The 14,515-nt window shown below is 37.0% G+C and overlaps 1 protein-coding gene across 1 annotated transcript in view; it reads left to right on the top strand.

Annotated features, from left to right (window-relative positions):
- Positions 1–11,394: 11,394 nt before the first annotated feature.
- ptprt (protein tyrosine phosphatase receptor type T) overlaps positions 11,395–14,515 on the top strand; it is a 151,830-nt gene continuing 148,709 nt past the window's right edge. Inside the window, exon 1 of the mRNA XM_055221627.1 lies at positions 11,395–11,471. Within this exon, the coding sequence (XP_055077602.1) occupies positions 11,450–11,471 (22 nt within the window). The 5' untranslated portion in view covers positions 11,395–11,449. The remainder of the gene's footprint in view (positions 11,472–14,515) is intronic.

The raw sequence follows: 14,515 nt of genomic DNA, 5'->3' as shown, positions 1-14,515 counted from the left end.
TAATAATCCCGAATTACTCAAACGTGTGTGGAAAAAAACCAAAACACAGATCCAGGTATGTTTTTGATGAGGTAACAGCTTTATAACACGGCTTCAAGCTCACAAGAAATCATTCTGGGTTATATAGGACCTTTAACAACCAGCATTTCACTGTACATCCCTCTACATCCTCTGTTCATTGGTTTGGAAGGGCATCTGGTGCAACATCTGGCATGTACAGGTCACCCATGTGCATAAATTCCGAACTGGACATATATTCTGCCAAAAAAATACAACAAATTGTCAAAGGCAGGCTCAAACAGCACTGAATTAACCCCATGATAAACCCATGGAGGAATCGGACATCTGATGAGATTTCGAGTGGACATGTGAGGCAGTGGATGAAAAACAGCAGTGCCAATTTTCAACACAGCTTCATATTTAGTTAGTTTTTTTTTTTTTAAAGGCAGTCATTTAAACATTGAGCTAGTTTCAGGGCTAGTTTCTAAATCTGTGAAGGAACAAATAGCCCATTGACCAGCCCTGTTTGCAGGTCTAATCTTCTCTATTTCACTCCAAAATGGCTCTGTATATATGCATTTAATATGTCCGTAAAAATAAATAAAGTTGCAATGTAGTTTGTAGAAAAAGCAGTGTTTTTAAATTGTTATCGACTAAATATTGATGTCCACCCCAGGTCTGCTTGCCTACCCATAAAAGTCACCATACACCACAGAGTTAGTGATTAATATGTGCTGCCTAAACTATAATAATATCGCATAATACTTTGGCCACGAAGCATTGAAACAGTGTATTCTTGCATTTAGAGTTATACACTCTACACAAATCAATAATACAGATCTGTTAATTTCCAACTTGATCATTACTGTGTGTACACATTGTGCAAAATGGCAGATAGGTCATATCAGCACAGTACGGTCTATATACTGGTCCTTTGTGGTGGGAGGCTGGTGTCTAGAGATAGAGAAAAGTTTGTTGTCAAAGTTAGTTTGTGTTTTTCTCTGCATAAAGTTAAATAACCTTTTCAAAATGTCAGAGATAATGTAAATGGGTTTTTGTGTTGTCAGACAGAGACCTATGGTACAGATTTCTTGCCTGTGATGCTCGGAAGTACAGCATTGAGCATTGAAAAAGTTTTGCTCGACTTCACAAATTGTGTTTCGTTCGAATTTGAGAGCATAAAACAAGCACGATCTCATTGGGTCACTTTGACATTGTTGTTTTAACAGGCACTTTTATTCTCAATTTTTCCAAAAAGTCTGTGAAGTTTACCTGTTAAGTTGTGTTAATTTGTGTAATGATGAAGTAGGCCAATAAGTACTGAAGCTTATATTGTTTCAAAATGGTATTCTTACAGTTAAATATGAATAGTATTAAGTCCCACCCGTGTTTTATTTATTTCTACAATTCATGTCATTCTCCAAGTGGTATAATGTGATTAAAAAAAAAAAAGGCTCTTAAAGGTGCATCATGTAACTTTTCTGGGGAGAGTCCACTACCTGCTTGTCAATAGGTTTACTGCCATATTGTCTAATATTTCAGGCTACACACGCAATAATATCTTCATGCACACAGGCTAGTTGTGGACCCCCTACCAGCAATGTTACGTAGTGCACCTTAAAAATATACACAACACAATCAAATAAAAATAAAATAAATACATCATGTCCATTTGTTTTAGATAATTATTTTGTATTGGTCCAAAGCAGATATTCTGGGTTTCAAAAGGATTGTTTATTACACTAGCGCAAAAAAAATGTAAATAAAAAAAAGTGACATAAGACATTTAGTATTTATTTCAAAGTGCTGTACCTTATTTTTTACTGTAAAATGTGAAAAACAGTTCATTTTAAACTGTTTGCAGTGGTCTAAAGTTATTTCCTGCTTACCTTATGCATTCCAAACATCTGAATTATTCAAAGTGAGGCGTTTATAAGCGCTTTTCACAACTAGAGGCCAGAGCGGAGTTTTGCACTGATAGACATGCTAACAACAACTAGCATGCCAACCGCACTTCCTGATTATCGGACAACAAAATGCTTTATGATTAGATTCAGATGCCACGCAGCTGTCTTATTTTGACGTCAAGAGCTGCTTGTGTAATAATAATATAATAAATAAATATAATAATATTTGTACTGGGGTAAAACACATTTTGCTCAAATACATAGAAAAAAAATAAAAAATCAGGTACAGGCCCTTTAAATGGAAAATGTTAAAGTCAACGTTTTATATATATGCGTGTGCGTCATTGCATCTAATTTAAAAACATCAACAACATTACGGACACGATATAGAATGATCGCATAAACACATTAGTGCCACTTGGACACACTGGCTGCATCTGCTCCTCTCTTTCTCTCACTCTGTCTCTCTCTCTCTCATTATCTGTGTGAAGTGGAGTGGCAGCAACAACATTTAGTTATTTACCCCTTCCAGCTCCGACGTGCCCGCTTATGGTGGGGCAGATGACATATGTTTAAAGTGCATGTGTACAGAAGGAGCCCTATTCTCTGACAGTCAATCTGATAGGAGCTAATGGGAGATAAACTGGACACGTACGTTTACATAAGAGTGAGTCAGAACACCCACACATAAGTTAGTCACCTCAAAATCTCAGGACGCCTCACTCGGGCAAAAACAAGTTGGAAAAGAGCAGATATTTGCGCTGCTAGTTACATACTTTTACTATCTCGTATTTAAAGGACCCGTAACTGATTTGAATGTATTCTCGTTAAGATAAATTGTCTTTACGTCTTGCATTGTATAAGATATAACTTCAAAATGTAATCTATTCATTTTCCATAGCATTTTCTCAGCTAATAACCATAGACTGTATAAAGAAGTGGACTAAGGGAGTGTGACGTCACCCATAGCCGAGTTGCACATTTAGACTTCCGACAGTGAGTATCATAGCAACAAAAGAACCAATCTGGAGCCAGGCTGTTGAAGGTAACACCCCTTCCCGCCCGCATGGAACGGGTGCTTAGCAACGCTGTTAATCAAACCCGTTCCCGACACTAGTGGGAGCGACCTCGGGGAAAGAAGTCAGTTCATTTGTTTGTTATTAACGTGGTGCACCAGCAATCTGACTAGAACTGAAGAAGCGGCTTGGATGAGCAGCTAAACGTTTTCACTACTATGACTTTTTTGTCCAGTTGATAGATTTTACTTTTGCCTTTTACCATAGATCAGACCTGGACGACTGAAGGATTACACAGACGTTATCCCAGACACTTGATTCTATGTCACGGTGCATTTTTAAGAGTGGCCACTAACAAAATAGTAGGCAGAGATTGGACGACTATAAGGAAACGACCAAATGAGACTATCCTAGAGAGTTGTTCCTGTGTCATGGTGCAATATCACAGCAGCAGAAAGGACTAAATAGGTGGGGCTAAAAGTTATAGCGAAACATTAATAGCAGAATCAGAAATGTGCTGTTGAGTATCACGGACCAAAATGGACCAAAAATGTAAAGGGAGTTCAGTGTTCCTTTACCAAAAGCTTACTCAAAGCTGTATTTCAATTGATTCATGCATTGTATGTATGTATGTATTGACCTGTATTTGAAACTTGAGTGCTCCCACTATTACCGCAAATGTATCTGTACTTTCTTGCAATTACTGGAAAAATGTAGCTTTGAGCCATACATGTAGGGTCCAAAAATGTCCCATAGTCATTTTTCAACAATAAAAAAAAAAAGAAAAGAAAATCTGCTGTAATTCAGTGAAGAGTTCTAAGGTTTTGAACAGGAAGTGAATGACCCAGTTTCTTTCACATCAATGATACTGTATAAAATGTAGGGTATTGCTATTATATACTTACTTTTGCTCATTTTAAAATATGCTCTCAGACTAAGCACGTCCTCGTTGAGTGACAGCTGGTTCAGACAAAAGACTTAAGCCACTGGTTGAAGTTCTCTCCCGTGAAATTTGAATGGCTCTGGCTACTAGGAAGGGACTATATCAGGTATTTTATTATTGCACATTGCTTTCGTTGCGTTATAGTACAGGGCCAGGTGGTTCAAAATATGCGTTCTCAAAATACGCGCTGCCATTGTCTTTTGGGTTGTATTATTTTGTATGCGGCTGTGGCCCTTGACAGCAAATAAGTTCTACACGGACCACAAAGCTGTTTTAAAGCCTCACAGAGAATCAGTGCAGTGTTGACTTACCCACATGAACATTTAACATCTGACGCAAATCAATTTACTTTATGTCATCTTTTAGCAGCAAAATCTTTCCCAAATTCTCCACTGAAATGATTGAAGGGATTCCCGCTTAGCCAGAAGTGCCACCACAAAGAAAGCACGGTTTAGTCAAAATTACAGCAAAAGTGGGCCGGACGGAATAAGGTAATTTGCTTACATACTATAGGCTACAATAGTTGACAAGAGGAACGGTCCTTTACTGAGCTATAACAAGCCATGGCTGCGCTGTTTGTATTAATTAGGCTACTTACAAGCAAAGATTTTACATTAATAATCACCCATTTGACAAGAAACCCCCATAATTATTTAAACAGTAAAAGGGGATTTTCAACCTTAAACTGTAGTACTTTCTTTTATATTAAGATGTGGCTTTATATTTGTGTAATCCCTCAGTCGTCCAGTAGGTTCCATAGTGGTCCATGGGTGTAAACTGGTCTATGTGGTTTTATACTTGTTCTGTTACAGCTCAAGATTATTCAAAAACTATTCAGAAAAGGTTAATTTCTGTCCTGTGAATGTGAATTTTGTTAGAATCAGTACTTGTTTTAGTATCAGTTAGTATCTGATTCTCGATATTTGATACTTTTGACAACCCTAATGTGATCAAATATATGAATTTATATTAGAGAGGGGCCGTGTGACGCTTCTTGTTTCACTCCCTTACATTTCTATCAATGGGTCTGGTTGTACGCAGAGGATTGACACATTACATCATAGATCCATGATGTTCAATATGTTTACATGGCTATTACTTTTTGTCACCGGCTTTTCAAATATATTTATTGCTCTACAGATCAGTCTAAAGTAAAATGACGTTGGCCACTGAGGCGTTCAAGGAAACAATTTAATTTGGTGTTGATTAATTAGTCAAACAAACTGGCAGTGGCTAATTGGAAAATAAAGTTTGCCAATGAACATGTCCTTGTATCTGAGAGCTGTTTTAATTTTAGCTGTCAGGGTATTACTGCATTCAGTATTGTGTGGATTCACTGAACTAATAGTGCTGATAAATGACACACATAACGTCAACGCAAATTAAAACACAATGTGGTCTGGGGTTTATAATTGTATTAAAAATGCCGGCGAAGAGATGGTTTCATTATTTTCTATTAAAGCAGACGTATTCTGTAAAATCCATTTTTTAGATCTTTTATGTTATCATTTACTTACCGAAGTTGTATTTGGAGTGATTTGTACATGTTTGAGTCATCTTTAATTGCTTATTTTCAAGACGCCAAATTGCGATCAATCCTTGTTTTCATCACCACCGGCATATGCAAACTGCGCTGTACTTAATTTGTTCTCCAATTGTATTTTCTTAATCTGTGCTGGGGGCAGAATTTGTTCGTGTTGCGTAGTCATTTTTTTTTTTTTTTTTTTTTTTTTTTTACAAATGCTCGCTAGCATGAGCCAAAACTATCCATCTCTTTGTTGTGATGATGTTTATGGCGACGTCAGCTCCTACTGGGCACCGCGGTTTTCTAAGGTGGAAGTTGCCTGGCTTGTTTCTTTTATTAAGTCATTTAAGATCAATATTGTGATTTAAAATGTGCAAATTATAACATTACGATCCACAAGTGTTGCAGATTATAGCTATATAGCAGACACAAGCACAGTAGGTCTAATAAAAAGTTTTAAAAAATGGGGACCAAAGGGTGATATATTCAGTCCGTACTACGCGCGTCTTAACCATTTTGGGAAATCCGCCATGTTTGTGGGAGTAATGCAAAACATTCATAAAGATATTGGTCAAAGAGGCGTGGAACAACCCAACAAACTGCTGGGTCACTGCTGCTAACTCTAGTATTTAGCATCTTAAAATCTCCACTGGTTTAACCTTAGGCTCTCTGACAAATCTATGAGGTGTGACGTCACAATCCCAAGTTCTAGTACAATCTACACCTTGAAAAACGCTAACATGCAAAACATCCATTCATACTGTGACATGCATGTCTTATTGCTTATTTTCATGAAGATAGATACATTTAATGCCATACTGTGGAACCTTCCAGGCAAAGCAATAACATCTCCACAGAAACTAGCAGTTGGCTGACCCTCCACCAGAAACGTTACGTACTTCACCCTTAAAACAAATTAATAAACAAAATAATAACAATTTTGACATACTGACCAAAGAACTTGAAACAACCATTGTGAATTCCAGCCAATTTATTATGATTTATTTTATTTTTTTTCCTATTGAAGCAATGATCAGAGGGTTACATTTGTAGGGCTATAGTCCAAAGACCTGGTTTAGTTCTAGACCAGTCAAGCTCCTCCCACTCCTTTTTTCATCTCCTCCACACAAGCACAATTACGCATAATATTAAAGTACTAGGAACACAAATGAGGCTGTGAACTACATACGACATGTGTGGAACAAGTACTAGAGTCCTACATTTGATGCTGTGAAACTGTTAAATATACCATTAAAAATTCAACTATTAAATATTGATATGGAGACTGCGGTTCACCCACATAGAAAACACATGTCAACAACTAACTGCCTCAAATAAACATGATCTGAGGTCTAGAATGGCAAAGAAAGCGGGTTCCAGGTTCAATTCCCAGACGGGACGTTCAGGTTGAAGTTTGCATGTTCTCCTCATGTCTGTGTGGGATTCAAGGACCCTCATTCATAAAAGTTAACGTGAAATTCTTACTAAAGATGTAACCTACAGACAAAACAAAAAACTTCCACAAATTTCCTCAAACGTCCTCAAGACCCAACATGTAAAATTTGCGTTTTTGGGCCGGACCCCATATTTCCACGCTAAGTTGCTTTTTCAATAGATCATAAACTTAACATGAAAATTTACGCACTTAATACTTTTGTACATTTGCACAAATAAGGCCCCAGATGTTGCAGAAAGTTTCAGAAAGCTATAAATGGTTGAATAAACAACTTCTGTAACTCATTAAGTGTTTCGTGATATATTGCAGCTTGTGTTAATTAAAAATACTGCAAATATAGAATAGTTGTTTTCCTGCTTTAGGGTGATCGTGTCAGTGGCAAAATCATTGAATGTTACTGTGTATCAATCTATATTTTCTTCACAGATATATTGTATTTCAAAATGTGTTATGGTGACAGGTCTAGTGCTGAGATAGTTTCATAGGGATTTTATTTTGTGATTTTCCCATGTACTGAAGGATGTATTTTCTGCAGTAGATTAGGCTTACACTGTTTAAGTGTTTGGCAGGAAGTGAGGAAGATGGGGCGCTTCATTTAATTCCTAATATGTTTTGCAGCTTCACTTTCTTTGGTTCTATTGGCTAAGTTAAGTTAAGGTCTGACCAGAATGCCCTTCACGTTGGGGTTTGTTCTATAAGATGATATAAGTTTAGTCACATTTTTATATAGCGCTTTTCCAACTTCAAGGCACTCAAAACACGTTACATGAATAGAGCGAGATTCAAACCACCAACCTTCAGATCAGTGGACAAATGCTCTACCAACTGAGCCACAGTTGCCAAGAATGTGTGTCGGTAGCGGATGACTTTAGACCGGAGTGTTATGCTAATCTATATACAACATGTGGTGAATAATTCCCTTGAAAACGTGTATTAGTAAGGCAAGGTAAGGCAAGTTTATTTGTATAGCACAATTCTTACACATAGTAACTGAAAGTGCTTTACAGAATAAGAAGGACATTAAAATCACACAAATCAAAACATAAATAATCACAAATAACTGTATCGCTCAGGTTTAAGTTGAAAGTAGCAGTTTTTTCTTTCCACTGGAAGTCACAGGAAGCATCCGGTGAAGTCCTTTTTCAGATTCTAAAACTTCCTTCAGTTTCTTCCCCTGGACATGTCGCTGGCTCGTCAGAAATTTAGTTAAAAAATGTAAAAATGGTTTAAAAGTCTTGGTATACTTAAAAGAAAATCATAACTAAACAAATCTTTCAGCGCTGGAAGAGGTAAAATTATTAAAAAGAAAGTAAAAAAGGACGCAGCAGGAGCAAGCAAGGTTTGTGTCTACACTCTTCAGAAGCAGGAAGTAGTAGTTTTCGGATTCTGAAATGTCATACTTTCAGATGGGAGCCCAGAGACCGTTTTCCCCTATTGATTATTACTTTGATTATATTAGTACTTTGCCATGAAATATCTAAAAGGTAAATTTACTTTCACAAATAGGCATTTTAATGATTGACTAAACTCACTGACTCACTGTCACAACATACTTTAGCATTTTAATTGAAATTTTAGCTGCTCCCATCTGTATTAAGTAATATTGACCTTGATTTAATGCTGTTACCTGAAAACCCAGCAAATAGTTAGGAAAGAAAAAGAATGTGTGGCTTCAAGTTGAATCAAAAGGTGGTGGTTAAGCAAGATCCCAAGCCAGGTTTCCTTTGAATGGCTCCAGACTCCAAACATTTTATCCAAATAACTATAAAAACAGGACATTTCTTTGGAGAAAACGGTCTTTTCCCATTCTGTCATGTAGATATCAGCATAGACCAGGGCAAACTTTTTACCTATTACTCTGTCTGTAACCTGTAAGTAGAAGTTGTCATGGAATTAAAAATAAAGGAGTTGAGAAATGTACTGATCAGGCCGTTTGTCTTTGTGGTGTTTGTTTAAAGCGTGTTCAACAGCTGCCATCCCACGTTTGGTGTCAGTGTTTGTGTACAGGCTTTATACGTATTTGGTTATGAATCTTAGGGAGGAGATGAACAATTCTTTCTCTAGACTGGACAGAAGGTAGGTTACTGGAAGCAATTTTAAGTGTAAAACTGAGGCACGCTGTAGAGAGAAACGGTTATTGCTGTAGAAAAACAGGGTGAAGTGGATGTGTCAAACGTGGAAGGGATATACTTACCTATGTTTTCCAGTCGACAGGTTTATAGCATGAGCCAAAGTCGGGTTAGAAGTAAAGGATGTCAGTTGGTAGAGCAGTTTCCAAAAGTGGGTAGAAGAAAATCCAATTGGGTGACGGTAAGGATTCTTCAAAGTTGTAGGGAAACTTCAAGATAGCTGGTTTGTAACGTAGACTAAAGAACAGGCAGGTGAGTGGTATCCTCAACCGGGATGGCAATTTTGGAAAGAGACCAGATTCAAAAGTGTGTAGTACGCTACCAGTTGAAAGTTTGGACACACTTTTCCAATGTTTCTGTCTCTATTTACATGATTATTTGCTCTGTCGATTCTCAATTAAGGCATCAAAACTGTGATTGAACACATATGGAATTTGGCAAGCAAAGACTTGTTTAATTGTCACCCTTTGTTTAGATCACTGCTTTTCACTCTTCGCATTTCTTGACCCTGACGAGGCACAGATATGAAGTGAAAACCATTTCAGGAGACTTCTTCATGAAGCTCATTAAGAGAAGGCCAAGGGTTTACAGTGGTGGTTACTTTGAGAATTTGAGTGTAAAATATAAAACAAATATATATACATTTAGTTGAGTTGATTAACATTTTTCTTTGCTACATTATTCCATACATCTTGCTTCATATATTTGATGTTTTCCCTATGTATAATGTATAGAAAGTAGTAAAAATACAGAAAAAAAATTCAGTGAGAGGATATGTCCAGACTTTTGACTGGTAGTTTATGGCTTTTAATTAGTAAATCTTTGTTTCCTTTTTACATATAAGAATCATGTGTCTTAGTGTGAAATGTTTGCATACTTGACGTGTGGTCTTGTGAGCGCACATTGGGTCAACCATAAGCTTCTATAAAAGCCCACTACAGTAAATGCAAGGTGAATGGTTAAATGTGACAGAAGAATATTATTAAAGAAAGGGGTAGACATTTGCTTCAAAAACACAAATTAAATCCACCTCAATACACAAATCTAAGACTAAACATATTACAAATTGCTCTCCATCTGCCACTCTTTGCCTTCTACGATCTAATTAAAGTGCTCATATTATGCTGTTTTCTGTGTCTAGGGAAAAGAATTGAACCTAAATATTAAACATGCAGGATTAAACATGTGTGAATGAAACAAAACACACCACCAGATATATCTTTGAGAAGGTAACACCATTTTATCATGGCTTAAAGCTCACAAGAGTCAATTTTGCGTAATATAGGACCTTTAAAATAAATGGCTTGTTTTGCCTTGGGCTCCACTTTAGCTTTACACGTTCTGTTTGTGAATAGATTGAAATGCACAAACCTTTCTTTCACCCAGTAACGCATACGAAGAGCGCTCTGACAGCCACATTACACACTTCAGAACACATTAAACTGCAGTGTGTCAAACATATGTGCGATTATCAGTGTGCGTGTATCCCGGGGCGAGCAGTGAAGGCTAACGCACTGGAAAATTAGTGGAAATAAGCTTGTCCAATCAGGATAGCACGTAATGATGACTGTGTCTTGTCTCTGGTGAGATAGAGTTACTACATTTACAAAATACCATCATTTTCTCCACAAAATCTCCTGTCTAATTTTGCATAAAAACTGCGAACTCTGTAGTTTCAGTCTGTACAAACATGTTCTGAAATGTGATTCTTGTATTAGTCTTTTTGTCAATTCTTCTGGAACTGTTTAAAATGTGAACTTTTAACAGAATCTTATTATTAAAACATAAATTGCTTGTCAGAAAAATTGCAATTAGACATTTTTAACAAATCGTTCAGTCCTAGTTCTGAATTTGGGTCCAATTTGAACAAGATTTTTAAACTGTATGTATATTCTGGCGCTGAGTTGCTTGGGACTCACCAATCTTTTGTCCCATGAAATCCCACATTTTAGAAAACCCAACTGATGTAAAGCCACCACTCTCAATGTTTATCATTCAAAGTTGCTATTTCAACTCCTTTTTCTGCTCTAACGCATGAAAATTAAACTGCGATTTAAGTTTTCTGTGGGTTATTCCAACTTATATACTTAATAATACTCAATCCTATCTGATCTCATAACCAAGGTTGGGCCTGGTTAGTACTTGGATGCAGTGGGGAGCAGTGTTTCTAATGTGTGCTGTGATTGTATCCTTGCCTCCGATTAACCCGCTTTGCCTCTAGATGAAAATTAGCCAAATGCTATAATCCAGCATGTTCAAAGCATGTATATGATGTATGTTTCTTAAATTGCACTGTCCCCAACAAATAAACCAAAAATGAGCTTCTTTAGACAGGACACTTCTAACATGTGTTTGTGTTTTGGCGACAGGAGGCTGCACATTTGAGGAGTCGTACAGCAGCTGTGGCTACAGTGTGTCTCTGGGCACCAATGGATTTACCTGGGAACAAGTGAACTCATGGGAGAAGACCACCATGGACCCGGCCCTGCCAACTGGTACAGCTCACTCAATTTACTATTATTATATGTACTTATTACCACTGGAAGACTGCACAAGTATTTATCTATATGTCCGTCTATTAGTCTATCCATTCATCTATCTATCAATCTACCAATCTATCTATCTATCAATCTACCAATCTATCTATCTATCTATCTATCTATCTATCTATCTATCTATCTGTCTGTCTGTCTGTCTGTCTATCTGTCAATGTCTATCTATCTGTCTATCCGTCCATCCATCCATTTATCATCCATCATTCATCTATCTATCTGTCTGTCTGTCTGTCTGTCTGTCTGTCTGTCTGTCAATGTCTATCTATCTGTCTATCCGTCCATCCATTTATCATCCATTTATCATCCATCATTCATCCATCTATCTATCTATCTATCTATCTATCTATCTATCTGTCTGTCTGTCTGTCTGTCTGTCAATGTCTATCTATCTGTCTATCCGTCCATCCATTTATCATCCATTTATCATCCATCATCTATCTATCTATCTATCTATCTATCTATCTATCTATCTATCTATCTATCTATCTATCTATCTATCTATCTGTCTGTCTGTCTGTCTGTCAATCTGTCTATCTATCTGTCTATCTGTCCATCCATCCATCTATCATCCATCATTCATCTATCTATCTGTGTGTCTATCTATCTATCTATCTATCTATCTATCTATCTATCTATCTGTCTGTCTGTCTGTCTGTCTATCAATCTGTCTATCCGTCCATCCATCCATCCATCTATCATCCATCATTCATCTATCTGTCTGTGTGTCTGTGTGTCTGTCTATCCATCCATCCATCCATCTTTTTGTGGGCCCCCTATAAACCATGTTGCGCGTGGCCCTCATAAACCTGCACACGGCCCTGCTGCAGTGTCTTTTTCCACTTTTGTTCCATTCATCCTCGTCTGTCACTGAACACCAACATAAACAGTGTCTTTGGTCGACCTTTGACTCCATATGTATCACACGCTATTTTTATTTTCCAAATGACAGATTTTGCTATAAATAGGTTACATCTTCTATTTCTGTAGATATTTCAAGAATGATTTATTTTGATTTTAATCGTATACTTTTCCCAATAGAGGGTCTGTCCCGTGCAAATCTGCCTGGATTTGTGATTGTTTCGCTTAAAATGTTTCATAGTATGGAATTTCATGTTTCTATCTCCATGGAGACAAGCGGGTAACGCCACCAGTCTAAGTTACAGGTCAGAACTGTGGAGAGGTGACCACAGTTAGCATAAGAATACATGTTTTCAAGGTATTTCTTTAGGCAATAAAAACACCTGTAACTGAACAAATGCAATTTAGAAAAGAACTCTGAAAAGCACAATTTATCTAAAAAGTTGCCTTCATGTTGATGTTATGACATGAAATATTCCACAGTACTGCGCTAATGTGTGTATCAGTATACTTTTACTCCTACTTGAGAAATAGTTTGATTGAAGTAAAAGTTTTGGCTACTCTTCCCGCTGTAAGAAAGGCTACACGTCTCTCTGTGCATCTATGTATCATCCATCTTTTATACTAGTATACTTTTACTCCTAACTGGGTGATATTTTGATTGAAGTAACAGTACTCTTACTTCAGTACTTTTGTGGATTATTCAATATTTTATCTTCCCAATTACATTAACTTCAAATTATAAAACAGATGTTACGTCCAGACAGTTACTCTTTCAGTTACTCTTACTTCCACTTCTTGTCATTTTGAAGTAACGGTTACACTGTTAGTCTTACTTGAGTGCAATTTTTGACTACTCCACCCTCCTCTCCCAGATTAAGTTCACAGTGTGCCTTTAACTTACTGCAGTTGTCATTTGCTCTTGCCCTCTGTGTCTTTCCCGGTCTTTTCCGTGTCTTTCTCTTATACTCGTATCCTATATTTGAGTAAGACGCATTATTCTTCTAGCGTCACCAGCCGGCGCCTCTCGTGTCAAAGCCAACATTTCAATCTCCCCCCACATGAGAGTGAGCGCTCCGTCTCTGCGCCTATCTCTGTCTCTCTAGATCAAATATTGCTGCCAGTTAACTCTTTGTGTGTGTGTGTGTGGTCATCTGTCCATAATGTGCGGCAACGCTTGTCAAACTGATGTGTTATGTTGAATAATGGATTTTCTGGAAAGACTGAACTATAGAAAAAATAATAATAATATGGTGAATGTGATGTGATCTAATTAGCTAAACTCAAGATGAAGTTGTAGTTAATATTAAAATCACTACAACTATTGCACTATTTTCTGATCTATGTTATAATGTCCTCTCCGAAAACATCCCTGGAGTTGTGTTTTGTTTCATTCACACATGTTTAACACACAAATCCTGCAAAGTTCTTCTCTCAAACTCAAAACACTCTATTCCACCTTGTGATGTCATGTGGTAAAACAGGAAGTGCTCCACTGTGTTTTTAAACTCCATACATCTTCACTAGAATCATTTGGATGATTTCAGCTCTGGAGTTGCCGATTTCTACTGAACTAAAAGTAAAAGGAGCTGTTAACTTCAAAACTGCCACTTCATGACATCACAAAGTAGAACAGAGCACCTTGAGCTTTGGAGATAGTAATAATTATAAATGAAACAAAACTCCAGTTATCTTTTTGATGATGGAACAACATTATAACATGGCTTAAAGCTCTCAAGAGTCAATTTTATATAGGACCTTTAAGAATATTTCAGGCAGAGTAACTACTTAATTAAAACCATAAAAATAGATATAATAATATACATAGAAAAAACCTGAATCCTTTCTCTGAGTGGGCTTGCATCTCCATGAACTTGACTCTTATTTGACATGGAGGAGGGCCTTCTCCCACTTGTTTCCATGGAAATATTGTTCCCTAATATTCCACAGTATGGTATGAAACACTTTCTATTTCCATGGAATTATGCCTTTCACTTTGCACCTCCCGTAAATTACATATTATCCCTTTAAAGGGTTAAGCTTAGGGGTTCGTATAGTTGTTACTAACGTGATTTTTACTGTCCTTAAACCTGAAAAACTTGGTCTAGTTCATTTTAAACAGTTTG

The sequence above is a fragment of the Periophthalmus magnuspinnatus genome, chromosome 5, assembly GCF_009829125.3.
Source record: "Periophthalmus magnuspinnatus isolate fPerMag1 chromosome 5, fPerMag1.2.pri, whole genome shotgun sequence".
Classification (NCBI taxonomy): Eukaryota; Metazoa; Chordata; class Actinopteri; order Gobiiformes; family Gobiidae; genus Periophthalmus; species Periophthalmus magnuspinnatus.
The sequence above is the reverse complement of the archived record's forward strand: the minus strand, read 5'-3'. Positions and strand labels throughout refer to the sequence as shown.